At 42.8% G+C, this 25,458-nt stretch overlaps 3 protein-coding genes across 3 annotated transcripts; 2 read left to right on the plus strand and 1 right to left on the minus strand.

The window, feature by feature from the left end:
* Positions 1 to 369: 369 nt before the first annotated feature.
* On the minus strand, positions 370 to 12,148 carry tut7 (terminal uridylyl transferase 7). The gene is made up of 29 exons (XM_053420116.1): positions 11,794 to 12,148; positions 10,379 to 10,814; positions 10,084 to 10,238; positions 9,736 to 9,852; positions 9,441 to 9,618; positions 9,207 to 9,295; positions 8,855 to 8,906; positions 8,669 to 8,738; positions 8,419 to 8,545; positions 8,167 to 8,286; positions 7,925 to 8,059; positions 7,596 to 7,773; positions 6,341 to 7,011; positions 6,082 to 6,232; positions 5,704 to 5,790; positions 5,513 to 5,613; positions 5,254 to 5,311; positions 4,935 to 5,038; positions 4,722 to 4,811; positions 4,523 to 4,636; positions 4,122 to 4,199; positions 3,847 to 4,024; positions 3,595 to 3,642; positions 3,375 to 3,466; positions 3,169 to 3,284; positions 2,866 to 3,065; positions 2,558 to 2,631; positions 2,389 to 2,452; positions 370 to 1,934 (listed from the first exon to the last, which is right to left on the minus strand). Exons 2-29 carry the CDS (start codon positions 10,794 to 10,796, stop codon positions 1,876 to 1,878), a joined length of 3,924 nt encoding a protein of 1,307 aa, XP_053276091.1. The 5' UTR covers positions 10,797 to 10,814; positions 11,794 to 12,148; the 3' UTR covers positions 370 to 1,875.
* Positions 11,233 to 18,881, plus strand: LOC128438516 (cyclin-O). Its single transcript, XM_053421098.1, has 6 exons — positions 11,233 to 11,286; positions 11,563 to 11,622; positions 14,187 to 14,213; positions 17,075 to 17,440; positions 18,047 to 18,232; positions 18,330 to 18,881. Exons 1-6 carry the CDS (start codon positions 11,233 to 11,235, stop codon positions 18,879 to 18,881), a joined length of 1,245 nt encoding a protein of 414 aa, XP_053277073.1.
* A 1,961-nt stretch (positions 18,882 to 20,842) lies between these two features.
* LOC128438517 (multicilin) lies at positions 20,843 to 23,136 on the plus strand. Its single transcript, XM_053421099.1, has 7 exons — positions 20,843 to 20,926; positions 21,019 to 21,091; positions 21,182 to 21,261; positions 21,719 to 21,779; positions 21,898 to 22,124; positions 22,475 to 22,585; positions 22,696 to 23,136. The coding sequence occupies exons 1-7, from the start codon at positions 20,843 to 20,845 to the stop codon at positions 23,134 to 23,136; spliced, it is 1,077 nt and encodes a 358-aa protein (XP_053277074.1).
* The last annotated feature ends 2,322 nt before the right edge of the window (positions 23,137 to 25,458 follow it).

Genomic DNA, 25,458 nt, shown 5'->3' on the forward strand with positions numbered 1-25,458 from the left:
ACAAATGTATTAAAACAGATAGACGGCGAAAAAAGTGATTTAATTTATCCATAGATTCAGCTATTTCATAGGGACGGCTCACAAACATCTCTTACATAGTCAACACCAATGGTTATCGCAGTATAATAATTATGGTTACTGATAGTGAAGAATAGAGTCCTTTACAGACAGTTTGATATCTGCATGTCTTGAACAAATTAACAAAAGAAAATGGTTTTTTTTCGAGGACAAATTTCAGTTTAATGTTTGTTGGTTTGTTTGTTCTGGGGAACAGATTGGATTGTGAACAAACCTTTCCTGACAGGACTGGTTTTCCTGAAACTAAATCTCCCATTTAAGTCAAACAAAAGAACCACAACAAGGCCGGCATTAAAACAAAGCTACTTTTAAAATGAGGAATTTCATTACAATACCATCAACAACACTTTTTTTTAAAGTAAAATTTTGCCATATTAGGGCGACAATAAAGCCAAACAGTCCATAATCAAAGCTGAATGATAAGCAGCTCTCTGAAACATAATCTAGCAGCAACAGAATACGAGGATGTGACCCTCACAGTGCAGCTACCAATCTGTGGCACCATTACTACAAAATGAAGCCTTTGTGGCAAATAAATACATTCATATCTCCACTGAATGAAATGAAATTTCCAACAGAACATGAACATAGCGTTTGAAGCAGAGTATGTCATCAGCAGGAACAGTCAATCGTTACCACTGAGCATAAGCATGGATCTTTCTTAATTACATGTTCTTGCACTGAAGTCAAGACACTTCCTAATGTGTGGAACAAATACAGGCCAGATTTATCACAGGACAAACAGTTTTACTGCCATGTTATCTTCAATTTGCACTTGTTACTCACAGTCGAGGGGAGGTATTTATGCATTCATGAAATCAGGGTGTATCAGTTATGTCCAAAAACGAACAAAAACATTTATGATCCGGAAAAAAACATCAACAAGACGTTATTATAAATGCACGGAGACAAGATTCACAAAGAGCTGCTTTCAATTCTGAATGAGAGACTGAGGGACGTCAGTGCACGTGACAAATTAAATAGACTTTAAAAGAAATTCCATTAAAAAATATCCTGGCCATCACAAAAGTTACGCTGCCATTTAAACATTTTTCAACCTTTTCCGTCTTATTTTTGTTAAATCTCAAGATTAATGACCAGACACTCAATCATAAAAACATAGTGATGGGAAAATAATGAATAATTGAACTGATGAAGGACTTTCTGGTTACGCTGCTCTTGATGAATCTGACCTCAGGCCACTTTAAGTAGTAAGCATCACACGTTATCAATGCTGTTGTCCCATTGTCTGAATGCTGAAAGCACCGTTTACAAACACTAGGTCTTACCTGTGAAGGCAGTTGAGCTTATAAAGCGCCGAGAAGCTTCATCATTGATTACAACACAAATCTGCAGTAGGTTGTCTGCAGATACCTTCTAATGATGATGATCAAGATCTGAGTCATATAGACAATCCTTCTGAATTACTTACATTTTCTAATTTAAGCAGTTCCACACTGAATCTGCTATGACATTGCTCGAAAGGTAGGGCATATAAAAACGTGACTGGCAGTGTGGGTAAACAAGGACATGAGGGGCATGGGGTAATGGCTTGTCTTGTTAAAACGAAAAAGTTTAAAAAGCTCCTCTTAGGAGAAGCACTGTAGGGGGAAAAAAGAATCAACACACTTAAAAAGGCCCTATTTGGCTTCAAGTCTAGGCGTCCTGGCTTTGGCTTTTAATGGGCTCTCATTGGCCCAACAGTTCCATAGAGATTTAGGGTTTCTGGATTTTCTGTCTGCCCGGACAAGAGGAGAACCTCATGGTGTGTGTAGCCACAGCTGCTGCTGCTGTTGTTCATTCCACTGGGCTCTTCCTGGGACCAGAACGACCCACATTCCGGCAGGCGGGACTACCTGAAACAAACCAGAATGCAACAGTCAATATTATTCCATTACATACTGTTAACCTGCACCTGTCACTTTTGTTCATGTAGAAATACATCTGCCATGGATAACTTTATGCTGATCAAGCTGATAAACTTGTAAGCCGTATTTGATTTAATGCAGTTTTATTTGCACAGAATCCTTTCAGGTTACAGGGATGGTAACTCACAGAACATGTTCTCAGAATGTGTTGAAAACAACAGATAAAAACAAGAGCAAAATGCTAAAGGTGAGCCAAAACATCAGCCAGCGTTCAGTGTTTCCCCAAAAAGATTCAACATCAGCCAGTTGCCAAAATATCTTTCTTTCATTCCCTCTAATCACCATTCCTAAAACAAGACAGATGACCCAACATATAAAGTATTTTGAAACAAATCTGTAATTGTGACAGTACCTAATGAATTTCAAATGACACTCTTCGTACCTGCTTGTGGACTTGACATGACATTCTGCTGCTTTCTCTTCTTCTCTTCTTGTAAAGGTAAACCCTGAAATAGTAGAACGTCATCAGGCCACAGGTGTAGGAGTGCACATAGCTGCCTACAATTATAAAGTAAAAATTCTTAATTGACCTTTAGAAATTCAGATCATACCTGTTTTTCCTTTTCTCTCAGATTCCTCATGTGGCCTGAAGCAGGGTGGTTATAGTTGTCCATCTTCACATTACCTGACAAATGATAAATCAAAGAGTAAAATTAAACAACTGACTTTTCCCTCTGTTATCTTTTCATTATAATTTCCCATGTAACTCCTTATTCTTGTACATGTATAATGCAAGAGTAAAGGGAATGAACTTACAAAACTGCCAGTTCTACTATGGAGGGAAGAATTTGATCTTGTGGAAGTACTCGACAATACAAATGACAAAAATGTCAAAATAAATAAAAAAATTAATGAGAACCTGCAGGATTTCTGTACAGCTGACAGTCCTTCTTAATGTGGGTACTCGATCCACATAGGTAGCAGCAGCGAATTTCCAGTGCATCTCTTTTCCTCCAGTTCTCATTCTTGTGTCTGACCTGATCCCTGCTGTCATCGGCTGAATCCATTCTGTCTCTCTGGTGCTCTTGCCTTTTGTCCGAGTCCCACCTGTGCTTGGACCTGGACAGAAATGATCCACAATACATGACAACGATGGGATAGAGATTTATCTACACATCAATGTTTTGTGACAAATTCAGACATGCACTGTAATGATACTCACCTCTTACGCAAGGGACAGTCTTTCATGAAGTGGCCAATCTTGCCGCAGATACGGCAGCAGCGGTCATTGGGCGCCACTTCTCCCTCAGTGAGAACCTCCGAGTCAAAGAAATATTCCTGGGACAGATGAGGACAAATCACAGAATGTCAATGCTTAGAGAATGTTGCCTAAATGTGCATTATGATATTTACAGAGGAAATACTAACCATCTGACTGGGGTATTCAAGAGGTAAGGATTTGATGGGTGTGCCAAACAATGTTCTGCCGTTGATAAAAGCCTTCATGATGAAGTTAGTCACTGTTTTGAAGCAAAAAGACAAAACAAATATTAAAAAAAATACATACATAGGAAGAGACAGCAGGAAATGAGACAATAGGACATATTTAAACGAGACAGATCTAAAGAGAAAACAAAGAAAATCTTACTTTTCCTGGACAGACCGGCACCCAAATTATGATTCAGGTCAAACGGATCTGTAATATAAACAAAAGAGAAAGAGACGCACTTTAACTATGACAAAGCTTTCTGCACAGCAATACATTCATCCTTTTATAGCAGTCAGTAATAATTATAAGCATTCAATTAACTGCATGTAAAGCAGCATGTTGACTAGTTTTAATATTGTGCAATAACACTGGTATGCTAACTGTGTACTTTTACATTTCACACACACTGACCTTCAATGACAATGTATTTGGACGTCCACTGCTTGTTGAAGGTGGTGAGGCGGCCGTGCTGACGGATACAGATCACATGCTCTCTGAAGTCGAAGTCCTCTGTGTAAAAGCGGAGCAGGCCGAGCCACAGGTCTCCCACTGACTCGGTGTTCCCCCCGTACTGTGACCAGCGACTGGGCTGCAGGTAAAAGAACACAATGGACAGTGTGGAAAACCATGTCAATATGTCATTATATAGACATATCAGTGGATTTGTAAAAATATAAAAAACTCACTAATGTTTTTAAGTCATCAAAGAAGTACACGTTCCAGCCATCAACTAGCGACTCCGGCTTCTTCTTTCCATCATAGATCTGCAATGCAAGTGACGTTTTAAATTGTTTTAATGAAGATATAACAATTGACACCTCGTTATTTGTACATTTGGTAATATAATATAAAGAGATAATAGTATATAGGTTTTCTTAGATTAGTCTGCATGCCAAATGAAAAAGCTTCTGCAAAAAGAAACTTATTTGACTCCTTAGCTGTAAAAGTGCCTGAAGGGGAGATAATAGTGTTTCTGGGATTATAAAATAACAAACCATAAAGTTATTCTCATGGCAATGCCACTGAGGCATGTAGTCAAAGGGCAAAGAACTGAGTTTGAACCTTTTGACAAACATGTTATTGGTACCTCTTGCAGAACAGGGATAACCGGTGGGTTTCTCTGCTGAAGGAAGTAGAGCACCATGAGCGTGTAAGCGTAAGACGAAAGGCTTCCACGAGAGGCATCCCCAATGTCACACATCTGTAATGGGACAATTACAGTGGTAATTCAGCACAACATAATGAAACATAATGTTACAGAAATAAAGTGTTAGAAGTATATTCACCTTGGCAAAAACCTTCATAACGTAGCAGAGGATCTTCACTCTCCGGTCAATGGCAGCATAGGAAGCGAGCAGGTGCGTGTTGTGCAGCGCCTTAACAGAAGAGTTTCATTCAAATGTCAATCGGAAATGTGTGATTTTCTCCAAACCGTCAAAACAAACAGTTTGATTTTAATGAGAAAACACAACAGCAGCGTGAGACAGTGAGAGCCTCACCAGTGTGTTGTAGAGGCTGATGTCTCCCTCCAGGCCGGTGCGAACATGGTAGAACTTTACAATGGGTACTTTGGCCGTAGTGATGGGCAGGATGTTCTTCAAACCTGGTCACAGGGTGCCGATGAGGTGAAGGATTAGCATGTGCTTACATTTTCGGTTTGACAACATTTTACTCGATGGGACATTATGGTGAACTAACTTTCCCTAGGACAACTTGTGATTCCCTCAAACTTAAACTAACATCAATTGCAAGCTCAAAAAAACATAAACAACCAATGACAAAAAAAAATGAATCTAGTCATGCTCTGTTTGACCGTACCTGGGTGTTTCCGCAGTAGTCTGGCAAGACTTTCAATGATAGTGATGCATTCAGCATCCTGTTGGGAAGAAGAAAGCTGTACTTTATGCATATCCCAAAAGGAAGTCACTATAATAATTGCTACAAATGTCCCAGAACAAAGTTTTTAATTTTGGGAAATACAAAATTAATAGCTAAACAGAGCCTGATCCCAACAGTAGATGTATACCTGCACAATGTGACTGAATGCATGTGAAATGAGCAGTAACATAAAACCTACAGGTATGGTGTCCTGTCCCTCCAGCACCATGCAGATGTCTAGGTCACTCTGTCTGAAGCCGTAGCCATTTTTAGATGATCCAAACAGCTGTAGCCGAGCTCCTATACATAACAAAGAAAGGGCGAGTCAATAAAATGTTTCGGTCTGAATAAGTGAAGCAGCTCAACAGCCAACATGTTAGTTTAAGTCACCAGCAAACTGTCGTCTGACAAAGTTCTCCACGTCCTGAAGGATGTGCTCTCTCACTCCCACTTCCAGTTCATCAGGGGCAAAGTCAGCTGAAGAGGGAAGAGACCTTTAGTCAGAAACAAGGCCTTTTTCACAGGACACATTTTGACATGTTACAGTAAGAAAAGCACAAGTGTAAAGAATAATTTAGATGAAAGCTAGAATCCATGAAGCTGCTTTACTTTAAGGGTCGTGGTATTTTGAATGCTGGTTTACTGACCAAGCCATGAGTCATTGTTAATGTTTAAAGCAGCACCTGTACTTTTCCTACTATGACAAATGTCTGCTTTGAAACAGGCGTCTTCAGAGTTTACTAAGTAGTATCATCACATAATACTCACTGTAGCACTGCTCACAGACTTTGTCAAGGCGACCTAGAAAGTCTGATGTTATTGGGGGCAAAGGTTCCAGCTGCACCTTCTTGAAATCTTCCGGGCAGTCTTTTTTCAGATGTCCATCACGCTTACACAAGCTGCACACGACCATGTGAGGCTAAGAAACATGGGAAAGAATTCAACTGAGATGATGTACCAATGCTTTGTATAGTTTTTAAAAAATGTATTTGTTTTCTTGAACATTAAAGTTAAGAGCTAAACCTACCTTTCCTCTGGTGAAAGCTTGTCTGGTGAACTCATAACACCGTCTTTGTTTTGGGCTTTTATTTTCTGGCATCCCGTCTTTAACGGCTTCCTCTGAAGTTTGAAGTGACAGGTTGGACTCGTCCTCCTCCTCTTCCTCATCCATTGAACCAGGTGTGTCCAAATCTGGACCTTCTTCATCAGACAAAAGCTCCTCCCCAGAAATCTCATCCACTAGGAAAATCTCCTCATCCTCTGTGGTGAGGCTGTCTAAGTGGTGCCTGGTGTGAGCATCCTCGTCCTGCTCGTCTTCATCCTCCGAGAGGCTGCTTTTGCCCAGATCCACCTTCTCCTTCTCCCTCTCTTCATCCGAGTCGCTGTATTCTTCAACTTCCACCTCCTCCTCGATAATGCAATCAGAGTCTTCAGGACCATTTTCCACAGCTTTAGGTTGACTTGCATGTTGTGACTGAAGGGTGAGCTGACTGAAATCGGAGGGATCTAAGATCGCTTTAGCCTTCGCATCTACCCCTTGAATAGGTCCACGCCGCGCTCCGGTCTTACAATTAGCCGCTGGTGTGTTGAGTGGAAGGGCAAAGTACTTGTACGTGGTTTTGAGGCAGTGGACCATGTACTCGAACATTTGCTGGCTGTTCACTGTGCGGGCCACGTTTCTCTTCACAGCAAAAGGGTCTGAGTACAGAAATAAACAGTATTAGATCAACCATGTGCGGGTAAGAGTAACACCATTATATATTCAACAGAAATCATATTGAATTGCATTAATCCTTTAAAATGCGAATAGACCCACATAAACACTAGCTCACCAATAGTACATCATCATGGTTGAGTATCTTTCCCAAGGATACATTGACACATGGGCTGGAGTAACCAGGAATAGAAACTCTAGCCTCTCTGCTCCATCTCCTGTACCACAATTGCCCCAATAGCTCAAAGCCACAGATACACTATCAATGGTATTAATAATTTATAGCTGGGACAGAATTAACCTCTGAATATTGAGCTGCTCAAGTGTCATTTCATTGGAACTTCTTTTTTTCAACCTGAGCGTTAACATAAGTGTATTATCCCTGGAGGCCGCACATCCAACAGTGATCCAACTCACCAAGAACTGAGTGACAATGACATGGACTTTTCACTGACATAATTTCCCACATACTAGATTATAAATACATGCAAGTAATCAACCGATTTCTGTAATACCCAAAAGCAAAAAAAAACATTTCAAATCACGTAACACATGAAAAAACTCTGACCTTCAACTGCGATGCGTTTCTTTGGCCAGTCTTTAATCTCTCGGGAGAGGACGGCATTGGTCCGCACACTTATTACATTGTCAGCCATGTTGAACTCCAGCGAGAAGAAGCGAAGCATTTCAACCCAGAGGAGCCCGACTTCAACAGGCGGATGAGGGCTCTGAAACACCAGTGGAACCTGCACGAAAACACACCGGACAGCAATTCATATTTGCCTTGGACCCATTCCATTAGATAAACAAGACAAATCCATTACCTCTGATCTAGAAAAAAAATCTTGTAAAATTTGCATATAGAACAACCCAAACAAGTATATCCTTCATGGTTACCTTTCCCTTGATACAGGAGCCCTCTGCTGGCTGTGAGGAGTCTCTGGAGGCAGGAGTGTAAGTCCAATGTAAATACCCATCTTCTATTTGGACTAGATTTAAATCTGACAACCTGCCGAGTGAAAACACCTTGATCTGAAAATAATATGATTAGATTAGTTTCTACTGAAAACAACTACCAATGAACAATGCTGAAATGAACACTGAATATCTTGAAGGACACGATGCAAAGAAACACCCACCTCACTGTTCAGGTAGGTAGGCAAGAGGGACTCTTTGCGCTGCTGTAAAAAGAAAATAACCATCAGGGCGAAGACGTACGGTGGCAGCCCACCTTCCTCTGCACGGTCAATTTCACAAATCTAAAACAGAAACAACACGTTAAAAACCAAAAGTGATGTTTTACAAAAATAAAGAAACTGATTTGTTCATCCCCTTTCTCAAGTTGCCTGTCAGATGAGAGCGAGAGGTCAGGGTATCAGTTGGAAACATACCTTGGCCCAGCGTCTGAGGCCCAGAACCAGTGGGAGGAGAAGCTGCTCCCGATTCGCAAGAGCAGAAAGATAGGAGGTGGTTTGAAATGCGTTTTCATTCCCTGCGCTCACTTTGCAGATCAAGCCACTGTTGAGAAGTAAAACAGCATTAAAACTTCTGCAATATCTGAAAGATTACAAGTTCAGCAATTTACTAGATCAGAGACTCAATTCAAAATAATCTAACTGAGTAGCTACTGGACACACCCACCTCTTTTTCTCTTTGCAAATGACAACAGGCACCCTGGCATGAAAATCTGCTTCCATGTCAACAAAGGCAGCTGAGGACACAACAAAAACATGTTAAATTGTAAACTTCCAAAACAGCCCGGCACCTGACTCGAGTTTACTACGGTTCCTATGTTCATTGCAGTTAAATGAGTAAGAGGTGACTCACGGCTCACAGAGAGACTTTCCTTGACCAACAACAAGACGTCTGGCTGATGCATCTGTGAATACATCCAATTTCAAAACCTTTATACAACATGAATACAATATAAAAAGAGCATGTGCATGTGATTCAATCACTTTTGAAATAAAAATTAAATACTTTAACATCTCAACTGTAATAACAGCTACATATTCATTCCAAAGTGGGATGTTGTCATATATTTATCCTCTTATCGTGTATATTTTGAGACTGTGAGCTTGTAAAAATCCAATATTGTTTGTTGCGAGCTGTGTTTATTGTCTAAGTCATATATCAACAAACAGTATTCACACAATCAAACTCATTCTGGACTACTCACATTAGGTGGATACTGAATGTCAATGTTAACATCAGAATCCCTAAATCCAAACTTGGTGCAAGATGATCCATAAAGCCTGAGCCTGATCTCTACAGGTGAGAGAAATAGAGAGGGCATAATGTTATTTACATTAAAACAACAACTGCCTGTTTGGTACAAAATAATATCACCATCAGGATGAATTAAGGTCAGGTCTCTGTCATGAAACAAACACTTTGTCCTCGGGCGACGTACCAGGCAGGACGGAGAGAAGGAGGTCTTGCATGATGGAGACAACAAACTGTCTTGTCTCAACATCCTGCTCGTTCATTCCATGCTCCAGGACAACAGCTTCTAGTGCAGCAGTCACTGCACTGATGTGCTCCGGACCTGGAGGCAGAATCTCAGTCAGCATCACCTGTTCTTGCCTCTCCTGAAAACACAAACACACACCATCTATTACTGCACAATGACATTATAGTCTGATAGCATAGGCTAAATGTTCATTGTAATCTGATTAATGATTATGCTAAATAAATAAATTTCTTACCCTGACTCTTTTCTTGTGCCGTTTGTCTCTGACGTGCTTGTAACCGTCAGACACAGATTCCAAGAGAACATCACACAGAGTGCAGGTGTACACTGCATTGGGGTTACTGTGGGGCTTCTGAGACCGTTTAAAACGGAGGGAAACCAGACATTAGACAATGGCTGCAGGAAATGTTGTGGTTATCAATGTTCTTAATTCAGTCACGAATCATATTCATATATATATATATATATATATATATATATAGATATAGATATAGATATATCTATATAGATATAGATATATATCAAATATTGAATAGCTGATTTATCAAACATTTACACCAGACTGTATAATGAATGTTTGTACCTTCTTCAAGGAGCAGATCCCGTCTTTGAGGAGTCGACTCTCTGCTTGACGCAGGCTCTGCAGCTCTTGGGTTGATAGTGTGGAGTCTTCATTTACACGGCTCCTGTTCTCTTCACCAAAAGATGTCTTCTTGTTTCTGTTCCTCCGTCTTTTCCCTTTGGATGGAAGAAAAACACGGGTCAAATGTACAAGATTGTGTTTTTGTGGGGATGTAAATCATTAACGATGGATTGTTGGATGTTTCCCCCATTAAAAAAGTGTCCATTTGTGAAAAACATATTTTCCAAATCTTTACCTAAATTATGGGCACTGCCATCGGAGTCCTCTCTCCTCCCCTGCTCCCTGTCTTCCTTCGGACCATCGGCCTGGCCACTCCTCCTCCAGTGCTGCTGCTGTGGACGCTCCCTCCAGACATCGTCTCTGAGCCCACCACTGTTCTCGAGACCAGGAAACCAACGGCTGTCATCCTTCTGTGAGGGGCTATGGCCGCCTCTAAATCCACCAGGGGAGTAGCTCAGAGGTCCCAGTGACCCCTTCCTGGGGCTGGCCCGAAAGGGCCCACCCTGATTCTTCTTGCCCTGCTGACCTCCCTCTGGTCTGAAGTTCTGTCCTCGACCCTGGTCTGGGATCTTCCAAGCTTCTTCCTTGTCTGGTGCTCCTCCCCTCTCCCAGCCGCTTGGCTTGGTCCGGTAAGGCCTGCCTGAGTTTTCCATGGTTCACTTGTGCTAAAACTGAAGGATGAATATGTTCAATGTGAAAACAGCAGGACATCATGTTCTGTTACTATGGAAACATATTTGACTAAAACTGAGTGTCAACAGGTTCATCTGACAAAGTGATGACTTATTCAGATGTCCTGTCTACGAAACAGAAGCAAGCTACTGTAGTTGCCTTTATTATCCTTCAGGGCAGAAACCTTCATTGACTGTTACAGCTCCCAACTTTAACACCCCGTTAAAGGCTGTGGCAACAACCCCGCCAGGCTGTGGCAGATAAATGCAACAAAAACACACAAGTTTACCACAGTAACGTGTGGAGGTTACTCAAGGAGATGCCTGGCGATAAACTGAGTAATTACAGATTAACTTAACATCAGGTTGTCAGAAATATACAAAGCAGATGTCTACTAAAGACCGACTTGTGTTAGCAATGAACGCTGAGAGCAGAAATCTGACCACCGTGGGAAAACTGAAGCTCCCATCGGTGTTTCTAATGCTACCGGAGTTATTTATGATATATAATAAACTCCAGGGTTAATCACAATGACCGATAAACTGTAAATATCACGTTAAACAACGGTTCGAGTCCCTCAGCTAACTGTAACATTAGCCACGTATCCTAGCGTTGTTTAGGCACGCTCTGTTAGCATTAGCTAGCTTACTAGCCTCTGTATTGGCTCCATCGCTCATCTCCCTTCGGTTAAATGCACGAACCAGTGTCACGTATGCCGTTAAGTCACTGTCAACAAACCGCGGTTAGCCCCCTCCACACGCAACATTAGCTAGCTTGTCTCCCACATACCCTGAGCTAGCTACCCCCGTTTAGCTCGCTAGCTAAAGTGACGACACCAAAACACCTAGCAGCTAGCACCCAGCTAGCGTGGATGTTTATTTGAGTTTTCCTGCCGGTGTAAACGTGCAGATGAGGCAGAAGACAACCACTGGTCGAACTACTGGGTGGCCATCTGTTCCGATGGGAGCCATTAGATACCTGTGGTCGGGGAGCAGACATCATACTGGAAGCCTTGTTTAGCTCTGGTGATCGCTGGTCTTGAACTGGAGTTTGAGAGGTGAAGTCCGGACTGATCTGTTTTGTAGCCGTCAGCTCTTCAGTTCCGCCCCCTGCGGAAAAAACAGCTCGGGTTCCTTTTAACCCGGGACAAGGTCGTTTAAAAAAATTCTAACTATCGTCATAAATGTGACGTGAAACAGAGAATAGATAGAATGTTTGGAGCTAAAACTCTAGCTGTTCTGGATAACCCTTGTGTTGTCCCAGGGTCTGGTTGACCCAGCATGTGTTTGTGTGCGTGTGACAGTCTCCAATCTTTGCGCGTGGCGTGCAGCAATACAAATTATTTAAAAAAAAATCTTCTTCTTCTTCTTCTTCTGATGGCGAGGGTCTTCGGGTCGCTGTGACCCCAGACAGAATAAATGCCCCCCACCGCGGTCAATTGATGGTCCCCACGTCACACCCACGCGCGTCTCGGAGTGTGACGGGCAGAGATAAAAAAAAAAAAAAGTCAGACAAGTGCCACTGTGGTGTAATTTTTTATTTTTTTCTTTCAACGATCACTGAGCAAGAACAGGTTCGAGTACACAACGCGGGCGACCGGGCGGGCCCGACGTCGCGACTCTCAGGGTCACGGAGACCTCGAACACAACGCGGGCGGCCGGGCGGGCCCGACGTCGTGATGCTGAGGGTCACGTAGACCCCGATCGAGAAGCGACAGGCTCTACGTTACACCGTCGCTAAGTGTGTTTAATCAACACAGTGGCATGATGCAGGCTGTGTCTACTCTTTCAAGGCCAAGCAGACAAGATAACACTGATAGCAGAGCCAACTTCACTGAACTAGGAAGAGAGGGCCGCGGTCGCAGATGTGGCTGTGGGAGAAGCTTCTCTCACGACCCAAAATTCCAAGAGATGAGTGTTATATCTGCAAAGAAAAAGGACACTGGGCAAGGAACTGCCCCCAACGGCAAAGGGACGAGGAGACAAGAACTTTCACTGCCGACTGAACTTTACAGAAAGTGAGGAGGGGGCCGACGGGGAGGAGACGTCCAGTCTACTTTCTCTGATCCAGCCTAGGATCAGAGAAAGGGAAGATTAAGATTAAGATGCATCTATTTTTTCCCAAACACATGCACAGGCACACTCATGCAGGTAGGGGAAATTTAACCTCTGCTTTTCACCCATCTGGTGCAGGACACACAGAGCAGTAAGCGACCATGTACAGCGCCCGGGGAGCAGATTTTGGAGGAGTAAGGTGCCTTGCTCAGGGGCACTAGACAGGGTAGGGAGAATCCTCTTGGATTTTTGGACAGATCAATCCAGGTTCGTCTTTTTGTTGTTTCTCCGTGGAGTCGAACCAGAGATGAACCAGGGACCTTTTCTGACCATAGTCCAAGTTTCTGCCACTAGTCCACCGCCTCTCCCGATCGCATACAACTTTGTGGTACTTATGTTAATTACAATAGTGATGCTTTAAGAAAATGCCTATACTCCAAGGTAATGGTCACAAACTTAATGTAATGGTTGACATTGGTGCAGGTTATTCTGTGGTAAGGATGTCAAATTAGTCAACACCTTCTGAGATGAGTGGTCGCTTTATATTCTTTCAAATGTGCCGTTCAGTTAGACAAACATCCCATAAGGTTTGAACATGATTTTCTGCCAATTAATCTATTAAGAAGAGATTTGATGATTATGTTAGGCCTCAATTTAGTCTCCTCCTCTGATGGAGTGACGGTTACACACAATTCTTCTTCACCCACCTTCACAATGTCACAGACCACACATGAGCAGCTGTTTGCATATCAGTGGCAACTTCCTATAAATGCCTCCACTGATCTGCTTTCCACGTCACACTCTCTCCAAGTCCCATGATGACCAGTGGCAAGACTTAGGCCCATTTGTCAGATCATGCCAGGCTGCCGTTGATTGGCAACCCACACCCACGCCTGATGTAATGTATTCCCCCACTCTGAGTGCATTTGATTTAAAACATTCTCAAACCTTCTGTTCTCCAGCCACACGCTCATTTGTTGTGACTGAAAATCACATTTATTCTTATGCAATGTTGCCCAGCCCCTCTGATGTTTCTCCTTTACTTTCAGATCGGCCTGAAACACTGTAGGCAAAGGACAAATATGATGTGGGCCTCATCAGAAATTGTGATCCATTCAAAATCACTCCAAAATCTGATTACAGGCCATGTAAACAACAATATCCACTCAGACAAGAAGCAGTGGAGGGGATACGTCCTGTTTTTGAATCCTTTCCTGCAAGAACAACGTGCCCTATTGCATCGCCACAGGTCGTCACATGCTGAAGGAAGACTGGTCAGAGTGTCCTCACTGTGAATTCCCTGCTCTCTACTCAGAGTTCACTCTGTTGTTGGAGACGGAGGGTGTGTGTCCCATGTGCTCAGAGACTGTGAGGGTCAAACAGCTGAAGAAGATCTCGGATTGTTCCCAATGTGTTCACATGGAATTACCGTCACCTCTTACAAACAGGGAGATGCATACAGGTATAAAAGAAATTACAAAATCCGGCATGGAAAACAAGAAATAAAATGATCAGTTCAACCCCTGTTGCAGGCCTGTTAACTGTGTTCTTCTGCGCCCAGTAAGGGCTTCTCACAACCACAATTTCAAAGAAATGAGATTCATAAATTGATGAATACGTTATGAAATTACTCAATAAACGAATAAAAGATTCAACCTCAGTTCAAGTGTCATTTAGGGGAGAGCGGGGTAATGTGAGACATTTTTTGCATTGGTCCCCTCTAGGCGAGCTAAAATGATATATCAGTAGAATTTACACATTTCCCATTAATTCAGAATGTTTTCTAGCAATGGAAAAGATCAGAATGTCTTCAGGACAAAGGGCAGTGAAAATATGATTGTTTTTTAAAAAGTGGTCTTGTATCTCACTTTACCCCAGCTAAGGGGTAAAGTGAGACAGACTAGAGAAATCAAGGGGGTAAAGTGATCCACGTACTTTATCCACTTTAAAACTACCATAACAACACATGTTGCAATAGTTAAAATCCTGACAACTAGATTTACAACCACACTTTCCCAAACTAATATCGGACTAGTAACAGAATCATGGTGATTGGTTAATTAAGCACATTTATGATTATTATGATTCATGTGATCGCTTGCACACCCTAGCTTACCGGCACATTGTTACTCTGTTCAATTGGCAGGGACAGGGATATTGTTTTTCTCTGCGTATTCAAATACCAGTTCACGGCACTTAACTGGAGCAAGGCCATGGAACTGGTCAGGTAGTTGTTTCAAGTGTTTGGCAAGCTCCTCCTCCATCTCATCTGTGAATATTCTCTTTGCTTCAGCTACTGCACCCCAGGCTACTGATTTTAATTCCCCTTTCTCTTTTTTCTTTATGAATCTTGTGAGGGTTGTCTTATCAATATTCACAGAGCTCTGAACTCTAATTCTCCTCGTACCTCACAAACCACCAAGCAAGCTTGGGAGAAAGATCTAGGCGTTGCTATAGATGATGCTGACTGGCAGGAAGTCTGGTCTCAGGCCATGAACATTTCTGTGTGTAACCGCACCAAATCCATACAGTTCAGAATTGTACATCGCACGCATATAACACCTGTTGTCAAGAACAAAATGGATGCTAATATCTCCCCGCTCTGCTGGAAATGCAACTCTGAGACTGGTAATTATGTCCACTGCCTCTGGTCATGTGTGAAATTACAAAGCTACTGGTCTAGTATTGTGATTGAACTGACTGTTATCTTTGGTGTCCCAATACGGATGGACCCTATGTGCCTGATACTTGATCTCCCGGATGGTCGGATCACTGACAGTAAACACAGGAGACTTTTCAATATACTGTCTTTTGCGGCTAGAAAGAACATTCTACTCTTCTGGAACAAGAATGTTGCTCCAACAAAAAAGTCATGGCACAACATTGTTATGGACTGCATTCCTAGCTAATACACTATGTGCATGCTTCATTCCAAAATAGATGCCTTCTATAAGGTCTGGGACCCTTACTTGCAGCATATTGGGCCCACACTGTCATCTTCCTTGCTTCGTGGATTTCTCAGATCAGCCTAGCCTGTCTTTGTGACTTTGTCTTAAGTGGTTACGTGCACTTTGTAGCCTCGCTGTGTTTGTATGCTCTGTATTGACTCCTATCTGGACTCTGCCTTGTCTTGATGTGGGGGATTGAGGGGGAGGGGGGGCGGGTTGGAAAATGTGCCCACTGTCATTTATTTTCATTTTCTTAATTATTTTCTATTTACTGTAGCCACATGCCCACATTCTGTTGTCTTTTTCCCTTTTCTGTCGTGTCTGAGCAGTTCTGTATGTTTTGTGTTATGTGCCACCATTTTAGCAAAAACAACATCTATTAGCAATTCAGGCTAATCTTCAGCGAGAATCAATCACATGGTTTTATATGTTGGAAGTTCACCAACATGTATGATATAAGTTTTTCTACCTGAATCAATTTGTTTTGACACAACAGTAGATTAAGTTCAAAGCAAGAAAATTTACTTTTACATGCAAAAAACATTTTTTTATGAAAAAACATACTTTCCACAGCACCAGCACCAACTTCCTCTTCATGAGAAGGGGGGAATGGGAGGGGCTTGAAATCATAATGGTCAAATGACCAAAAATGTGTTCCGTTGCCTAGATACAGGGGGTGCCTCACATTACCCGATGTCCCACAGTACCCCACTCTCCCCTATAGGGGAAAGAAAACTTAGATGAACTCACTAGTGAAAACATCACAAGGATTATTTCATATTCAATATCTGCCAATAGATCCATTTCACCTAAATCCTACACATTGGACCTTTAATTCATTAAACAGAGGGCTGGGACTCGATAAACTTCTTCTTCCTTCTCAGGCATGATTTATATAATTTATGTTTGTTGTGCGTTTCCTCTTGTTTGCTTATAAAGATAACTTATGGGAAATAAACATTCAAAGAAAATGTGGTGTGTGTTTGAAATGACACATTAATTTTCTTAATCTCATGACACCTGCAGCACAAAGGTCTAACATATGGTTGAGTGTAATTGGGGGGGGGGGGGGGGGGGTTGAGATGGTGTTGTCTGGCCTCGGTTGCCTGGGGCGACGGGAGAAAGGTGCGCTGCACGAGCGGGGAAGACCCCGGGAAAGTGACGTCAGCAGGGGGAACTCCCCCCTCAGCGTCCCGCAGCTCAGTGGACTGGCCTCATTGACTCCGCCGGGGACCGTGTGACCGTGTGACCGAGGAGATGGTGTCTGTTGTGGACGGTGGCTGCGGATCGGAGGCCGGACACAAGCGGAGACGCACGGGCGGCTCGTCCCCTCCAACAGACGCGCTCACCCCGGCTAGACAGCGCAGGTCAGAGGCCAGGCACAGGAAACAGAAACTCATATCCAGGCTGAGTGACTCCGGCTTCCAGGAGGACCTGGGAGACTCTCCGGTCTCATCCCCGACCCAGACACCCACAGTGTCCCCGCTCCGAGTGCAGGAGCCCGCAGCTGGACAGCAGCTGTCCGGCGGCTGGTTCCTCCAGTACGGAGACATCGGCTTCCGCGTCCAGAGGGAGAGAGAGGATCACTTCCATCCCTGCAGGAGCTTGGCACAACAGCCACAGGTAGGACGTTTGAGACAGTACAGTTATGATCACACAGAAATGTGGACTATTGGTGCAAATCACAATATATATATAAACATGAAAATATTAGTTATTTCTATAAATTATGCTCCACGACCTATTTTGTATAATCAAACTTTATTTAGACTATACAGCACCTTCCAAATTATTTTCAAAAGCTATTCAATATGCTTCACAGGTGATTGACCAAACATACGATGTTACAAATGAATTTAAAATTTGTTAAAAGCAATGAACACACCAAAAATAGAAATGCAGTGGCAGGCTGCACAAAGGCAAAATTGGACATGATTCCATTATCAAGCATCATTGACAAATGAATGTCACTGATGCTTGATAGTCAAACTTCTTTATATATTAAAACTAAAGTAAAATTGAAACATGCACATCTTTTCTACATTTTTTATTCTGGAAAATAAAAGTATTCATATCAGCAAACATGAGCATCAATGTCTATAGAAGGTTAATCTGAACAGATTTTAGTTTTTAATTTCCATGAGTTTCACAAAGACAATTATTATGTTATTTTATTGTATTAAAGGTGTCACAGTCATGCCGGTTCTAATGGATTCTGTTTGCTTGCAGCTGACGGCAGAGGCGCGCTGTAAGCTCGTCAGCTGGCTCATCCCTGTGCACAGACATTTCCGCCTGTCGTTCGAGTGCTGCTGCCTGGCGGTGAACATCATGGACAGGTTCCTGGCATCCACAGCAGTGGCTGCTGACTGCTTCCAGCTGCTGGGGGTCACTGCACTTCTTTTAGCCACTAAACAGGTGAGTCTACGAGTGTGGAAAATGCTGAAGAAACTAATAGATTTGCGTGTTTGGATTTCATTCACTATAACACCATCTCTTTCTCTGTGTCATCAAGGTGGAGGTTGGCTCGCCACGGATCAGCCATCTCTTGTCATTGTGCTGCGATGCCTTCACCAAGGAGCAGCTCTGCAACCTGGAGTGTCTCATCCTCCTTCGCCTCAACTTCCGCCTCGCTGCACCCACCCTGGCCTTCTTCATAGACTACTACACCAACTGCATGGAGGCCGCCCAGAACGAAGCTGGTGGTGGTTTTGCAAGAAGGAATATGGACACGAAAAGACCCAGGCGGTGCAGCGACCTTGCACGAAAGGTGTGCGAGCTGAGTTTAGCAGACTATGCTTTCAACAAGTACCCAGCGTCTCTGACTGCCAGCTGTGCACTGAGGCTCGCCAGTGAGCTGCTGAAAACGGAGCAGGGGCTCACAATCCAGTCAGGGGAAGACCAGTGGGACAGTTTTGTGGATGAGCCATGTGTCCAAACAGCCTTATCTGAGAGATCTGTAGATCAGGAGGGCCACAACCAGAATCTGGCTCGGGAATGCAAAGACAACCTGAAGATGCTGGTGTCTTTAAACCAGGAGAAACTGGACAGGATGTCCAACATGTGACTGCAGTGAGCCATTCAGATCTTTGCAAAATGCCCAAACTCCTCTCTAACTTTGTATTTTAGAGATTATTACAACAAAACACAGAAGTGAGGATGAAGTGCCTCATGTTTACGTGTTGATGAAGGTTCATCATGTCCACTCGACCTCAGCCATACTTGATACCAGTCACCGAATGTTTTACAGCTTAGCTTTATTGTTTACTGTTTATTGATAGTAGGTTATTGTCTATCATTGAAGTATTTTATTCCTTGATTAATTCTAAATCAAAATCTTTTTTATGCACTGACTTGCTGCAGGTTCATATGTTATGTTACTGTTGCAATCTCTAAATGAAGGTGCTGAAAACTGTGCTGTACTGAACTGCTTGATGTTGTGAAATAAATGATCAGTGAATCAATTTGTGTTGGTGTCAAATGATGAAGAATGAAATAAATATCAAGTGAACACTATTACAGTGTCAGGAAGTCTCAATGACATAATGCAAATGATGGAAACTTTATTTGAACTATTGGACATAGCAGAAGTGTCACGTCTTCTCCAAACTGCAGAGTTGTGACTTTACTCACTTGGATTTTCTATAACTTAGGTGAAAAGTAAACTATGGATAAGATTAGATGGGATGATATAAATAAGATCATTCATAAGAGGTCAAATCAGCAAAGGCGATATACCAAAAATAAAGGAAGCATCAGAATAAGAAATTAACAAGCATGATAAACATAAGGAAATATAAACATTTCAGAGAATAGCAAAGACATTTAGAATGCAAACAAGATATATTCAACATAAATTGGATTCCACGTGAACAGTATTGCATATGGTATAGATTTAGAAATCAGTACCTAATAAACCCATTTAAGTAGTCTCTCTTAAATAATGACTTCATTACTGTAAATCTCATAATTACACATCACATTCCTGTGAATGGGTTACATGGGTTACTCAGGTTACACAGGCACACAACCCCTTAAAGGACAAAAGAAGGAATAAATGCTTTTTACCAAGTGTAACTGATTCTTGTGTCTTTCAGTCTATTGTGCTTGTTTGCCAGGAGGTCAGTTTAAACACGTTTTTATTCAACGTTGCATCAGTGTCATTCTAAACTGAACTGTGCCAACACAGCCCGGTCAATTGAGCCTGGGCTTTATCTGATAATCCATTACGCGTGGCATCTCGACCCGCTGACACGGTGTCGACCACACAGGTGCATTCAGCGTTAAGGGCCGAGGAGCCCTGCTCGTGTTTGTTTACTAAAAGAGGCATTTGTCACGAGTGTTTACTGACCTGTCTGCTGCAATTACCCCCTTTTCCTTTTCCACTTCTCTTCAAATGTGTCAACAGGCGCTGACCTCAGTCAGGCAGGTATTTTACGCACGGGGGGATAGAGATTAAGCGCGTAATGCCGTGGCCACGCACTATTAAACCCACTGAATCTGAAACAAGCACATGAATCAGAACTGATATTAAATAGGATGGTATAATGCCATGCTTCCCCCAAAAGGCAATAAAGCCACTTGTGGGTGTTTATCCGTGATTTTATCTGCTGTTCTTTTTGTCTTTATGTTATTCAGACTATAACCATGACAAAAAGGTATTAGGGTATTTTAGATATAACATAGACGTTGTAGGAAGAGGCCATGACAGCCTACATGCGCCCCTGGAAAGGCACTGCATGGGGAGATTTGGCCCCAGGCGGAGGGAGGGCAAATCTGGCGCAGAGAAAACACCTGCTGCAACGGCGCCGTTTTTGCGCGGTGCCACTTTACACTTCAGACCTTGAAAACCGTTAGCCTGCACCATTTTAATCTCCGAGGACGCTGTCGCTCCCTGGAGACCGAATAGGTGCACGTGATTGGGCCAAAAGTATGAAACGGCGGCACGCAGAGATACAAACCGGGAGAATGTGGTGTATATATCAGCTCTCGATCAAATCATGTCCCCTTCACTTCTGCAGCCCGACGATGCCAAGAGACAGAACCGTGTTTGGTGCGTCCTGCCACAGCCAAATGGCACAGCACGGGAGGAGAGCTGCAGTGAACAGAAAGGTATGAGACGTCTTTGTCTTAGTAAGGATGCACACATCACGTGTTAATCTATATAATTGAAAAGACGTTTAAAATGCTTTTTACACCTGCAGGATAAAGCGCTTGTGCCAAGGAGCAGCAGTCCGATCACTGTGTACGTGGAGCTCCCCTGCATCATTGAAGAAGGTGTGTGAATCTCTGACACCATTCTTCTTATTGTGCATGACTAAAAATAATATGTGGCAAGTAAATTATGATTTTTTTTTTGCATTACAGCTTTTTCAACAATCGCCTGGGATGATTTGGAGGACTGCGCATCTGCAGTGAGGCGGGACAGTAACTCCCTGGGCTCTCAGGTGAGACAACAAACTCTACTGCACCTTATCCTTCATTTCATGCATCTATTGTTGTTGTACAATCCACGCATTTTCCCCCACTTCGCATCTGGCTGAGGGAATGGGCAGATCTTCAGGTCTGCTTCCCTCCCAGGCTGTTAATGTTTGACACGGTGTGCTGGAATCCTCCACGAATGGCCGTCGGAGTTTACTCATGACACGCAGGCTACCGCTAATTGGCTGGACCTCACGAGTTCTGTCCACAAACTGCCTCTTTGGCACAGATCCCCGTGCTGAGCTCATTACGCATTACGCATCTGCACTCCACTCACTGAAATGAGCACCATGACATGTTCTGCCATTAAGCCATGTTTTACTGCTTGGTGGGATTTCCAGGTAGAAACTTATTTTTCTGCTTTCTTCATCGACTGGTTATTTTGAAATATGTGTTTTGATCGTCAGTTTTATTTGTGCACAGGTGAATGAATCTGATCTAGATGACCAAGACTTTGGAGATTATGCGTTGGACTTCATGGCAGGTGAGCAAACAAAAATGTCTCCTACACAGAGAATGAATGTGTGTCACTGTTACAATCATCATCTTCATCTGAGGAGACGGTCTGACTGAATCCCTGGATGTTTTTCTCCCCCTGTCAGATTCTCCCACCACACTGGAGAGCAGTCTGTCTCCAGCTGAACTGGTCCCGTTTCAGGGATGTGTCATTCCTCCCCTCACCCCTCAGCCGGAGTTCTCTTCAGAGGAAAGTCTTATCGACCCATTCACCCAAGCTGCCAACCCACCTGCCCAGGATGGAGCTCTGTGGCGGGACATCGCCCAGTGTCAGGGCAGAGCTTTGGGACAGGCTGTGGAAGTCAACAATCAGGTGAGATTTCTGACCTGCATGCAGTGTGGAAATCTAGAGTTGGTGACAGTGGTGCACATGCTGAGGCAATGTTTCTATGTGATTTATGCTGTAGTGGATCAAGAGTATGCATTGATACTATTTTGATATTTTAGAGCTAAACAATAAATGCCAAAGCCTTGCTGATGACCATTCTTTATTCTTTCAGTTATGTGTGAGAGCTTTATATAAGTTGGAAGATTTTTTTTATTTACCCCAGGCTACATTTGATATAACTGCATATTCCTACAGTTTATAAAAAGGTCTACATAGATTTAAATGTTGGTAAAATGAATTATTCTCAAACCAGATTTTGCTCATTGCCTCTGCAGCTCAACGAGACTCTTTTCAGACGACAGGAAGAGTTTGACTCTCTGCAGGAGAGAAATCTCCACCTCAGGCAACTGGCCAGTCGAGCGAAGCACTTGGCCTCAGTGCTTGAAGTGAGTTACAAACACAGTTCCATCCTGAATATTTTATAAATTCTTATTGGTATCCTCATAGACTAAATCTAATGTATACTTATGTTGGTTTTCCATCTTTCCCCCTTCAGAAACTGATGACAGTCAGAGACCCAAATGAACGAGAGCCAGTTCTGTCCTGTGGTGTTAAACCTTCTCTGAGTCCCTGCAAGCGTCAGCGTCTGGATGAAGGGTATGAGACCGAGTCGTCTGACTCAGTGGAGGACATGCTCAGAGACATCAGCACGCGCTGCAACGCTGTCCTGCACAGCTCTGCCACTGCAACGAGCACACAGCAGGAATCGGAGACTGTGCGCATGTTCGGTGCGTTCTCTGGCCTACAGACGTCTGTATCCAAAGACACGAGCGTGAGGAGAGACGGAGCAGAGGCTGAGGAGAGTGTCTCATCCTTCAGGACTTCTATCAGAGAGCACAGCACCATAAGGACTCAGGTGTTTCCTCATGGACGAGCCTTCACCTCGAGGACTCAGCAGGGCGGATACAGATTCCGCTGGGTTCCCAACGACAGCTGAAACCAGTGTTAACAAATGTAAAAATAATTTCCAATATATGCTTGAAATGAGTGATGTGAAGCTGCTGTGAAAGACTGGAGGGATGTGTGGGTGGGCAGCAACTGTTAATGCTTAACCGATAATCTATAGTGATATCTGTAAATGATTAAATTATGTCTTCCTCAGGTAGCTCCTAAGCTAATTGCTGGTGCTTGACAAAGGATATAATACTGCCCAGGCTGTTGTTTACATTGCCTTTCTGTTGACAAGCCCCAATGTCATGTTTAGTTTGCCACCTCACAGGATGTTTTTGTCTCCAAAGATGGAAAGTTTGGGAATAAAAGTTGTGATTTATAAAAAACTGACTTGAGTTTGAATTGAGTTTGAAGGGTGGAAAAGGTCACATTATATAAGGAAAACTATTTAAACAAATGGAAAGAAACCGTTTTCCTTGTTTAACCTTGTGAAACAAATGTGACCCTGTGACCTCTTTAAAAAACAGGGACTTCCTTCCCCTTTGTCTCTGTCTGAGTGACTGTGTGGTCTGAGGCCTGAGTCATGGTGTGTTGCAGCAACATCCTTGTTTGTATCCTTCCAATTTGGAAATTTGAACAGATTTGTCTTTTTCTCTTATTGTGTGATAAAAGCAATATAAGTATAAACCTTACTCTCCAGTCTCATGTTTCTCTTTCACTCATGAGTGAGGAGAAAACAGAGGAAATACAAACATGAATAAAAGAGGGACTTATCTAGAGAGGATGTGACCTTCTGACCTGCAGGTATCTGATGGTATCTTCCTCCAGCCTCCCTGTTGAGGGCTTCTGCTGTAAAACGCAGGATTGTGTGAGGCAGCGTGGCAGAGGACAACGTTACACCTCTGTTCAGACACCTGTTTAAACTCCCCTGACTCCCCCTGAGCCGTGTTTACTTTAGAGCAGTGAAGGCAGCGCTGCGACCCCTCACAGGACTGCTGCATGCTGCTTCTGTCGAGAACACCGCAGGAACCCACAAATCAAGATAAGGAGAAATTAATTAGACAAGGAAGTCGGGATGTGTGTTCAACGAGTAAATTAAAATTCAGTTCAGGCAAATGACCAGGGGCCATTGGGGGACCCCCATGCAAGAGGAACCAAACCAAGTCCCACCCAAGGAAACACACAATACCAAAATACATCATCCACCTCTTCAAATTATACTTTGATCATCAAAATTATGAACAAAACACTTACTTACTACATGCTTAGACATAAACAATAAATGAAAGTCAACAAATACAAAAAAGTAACAAATAGAAGTAAGTAAAGAAGTGCAGACAGCCTATGTCACACCCCACACTTACGTTTATAAACTATAGTCTTCAACCAAACCTCACTCATCTCGGGGCGCCATGGTGAGACCGATGAGATATACTGTGATATGTGAATATGGACTATACAATTATAAATGTATTGATTGATTGGATTACCTGTTTTGCGCATATGCAACCAATCCCCTGCCAACATGGAGCAGAGCCATAAGTGACTGTTTAAAGCTAGAATGTCAACTAAAAGAACACAAAACAATTAATCAATCAAGATTTATTTGTAGCCCATATTCACAATTCCAAATTTGTCTCATGAGGCTTAACAAAGTGGGAAATCTTCTGTCCTCAACCCTTAACAAGAATAAAACTACCAAACAAAAACTATTAACAGCGGGAAAAACGTCAGAGAGAGACAGAAGTGCAGTAGATTGCTGCATGTAGCTGAATAGATCAGCAAAATTATTATATTTACAACATTGGTTTGAAGGAACAGTTCTTAACATAATGGAAAAGTGCGTCAAGTATTTATGGATAAGAAAATGTCTGATAGAGATGAAGGGAGAAGCAATGACGATGGAAACGAAGGAGTTAATATTAGAACATGTGAGTTGTAATCGTATAGTGCACGATCAGTTGCCATCCATCTCTGATTCACAATGCACCGTCATGATCCCCGATCCTGGATCTGCACACGATAAAGGACAAGGACTCGATGGGGGGGAAGACCAACGTAATGAATAAAAGTCGAAGAGGCACAATGAGTGATGGACCAAAGGGATGTTCAACCACCACTGAAAAACAAAATGACTAAAAACTGATACAAAATGACCCAAGAGGCAGAATCACAGAGGAATGTCTTGTAATAAAAAACTACAAAAGCATGTGTGCAGGGGCCTGTTGTTGTGTTAGAGTAGACTGTCCCAATGCTAGCTACTCCTGATGCATGGTGCTCCATATATCCTGTCTAACCCTGTTCCCAGTTGTTGACCAAAGACTTTCACTGCCAACGATGTACGTTCCTGCTGCCAACGTGCACCGAG

Source organism: Pleuronectes platessa, chromosome 4, assembly GCF_947347685.1.
Source record: "Pleuronectes platessa chromosome 4, fPlePla1.1, whole genome shotgun sequence".
Taxonomy (NCBI): domain Eukaryota; kingdom Metazoa; phylum Chordata; class Actinopteri; order Pleuronectiformes; family Pleuronectidae; genus Pleuronectes; species Pleuronectes platessa.

What these genes read in the sequence shown, in the direction of transcription:
- tut7 (XM_053420116.1), bottom strand. Translation starts at nt 10,796, where the DNA reads ATGGAAAACTCAGGCAGGCCTTACCGGACCAAGCCAAGCGGCTGGGAG. An exon ending in TGCCGGTCTGTCCAGGAAAA is followed by an intron (nt 3,467 to 3,594) that starts GTAAGATTTTCT and finishes GCTTCAAAACAG; the next exon opens with TGACTAACTTCATCATGAAG. An exon ending in TTGAATACCCCAGTCAGATG is followed by an intron (nt 3,285 to 3,374) that starts GTTAGTATTTCC and finishes CATCTGTCCCAG; the next exon opens with GAATATTTCTTTGACTCGGA.
- LOC128438516 (XM_053421098.1), top strand. Translation starts at nt 11,233, where the DNA reads ATGAACGCTGAGAGCAGAAATCTGACCACCGTGGGAAAACTGAAGCTC. An exon ending in ACCCTGAGCTAGCTACCCCC is followed by an intron (nt 11,623 to 14,186) that starts GTTTAGCTCGCT and finishes CTCTACTCAGAG; the next exon opens with TTCACTCTGTTGTTGGAGAC. An exon ending in TGTTGTTGGAGACGGAGGGT is followed by an intron (nt 14,214 to 17,074) that starts GTGTGTCCCATG and finishes GTGACCGAGGAG; the next exon opens with ATGGTGTCTGTTGTGGACGG.
- LOC128438517 (XM_053421099.1), top strand. Translation starts at nt 20,843, where the DNA reads ATGCCAAGAGACAGAACCGTGTTTGGTGCGTCCTGCCACAGCCAAATG. An exon ending in GAGCTGCAGTGAACAGAAAG is followed by an intron (nt 20,927 to 21,018) that starts GTATGAGACGTC and finishes TTACACCTGCAG; the next exon opens with GATAAAGCGCTTGTGCCAAG. An exon ending in ACTTGGCCTCAGTGCTTGAA is followed by an intron (nt 22,586 to 22,695) that starts GTGAGTTACAAA and finishes TTCCCCCTTCAG; the next exon opens with AAACTGATGACAGTCAGAGA.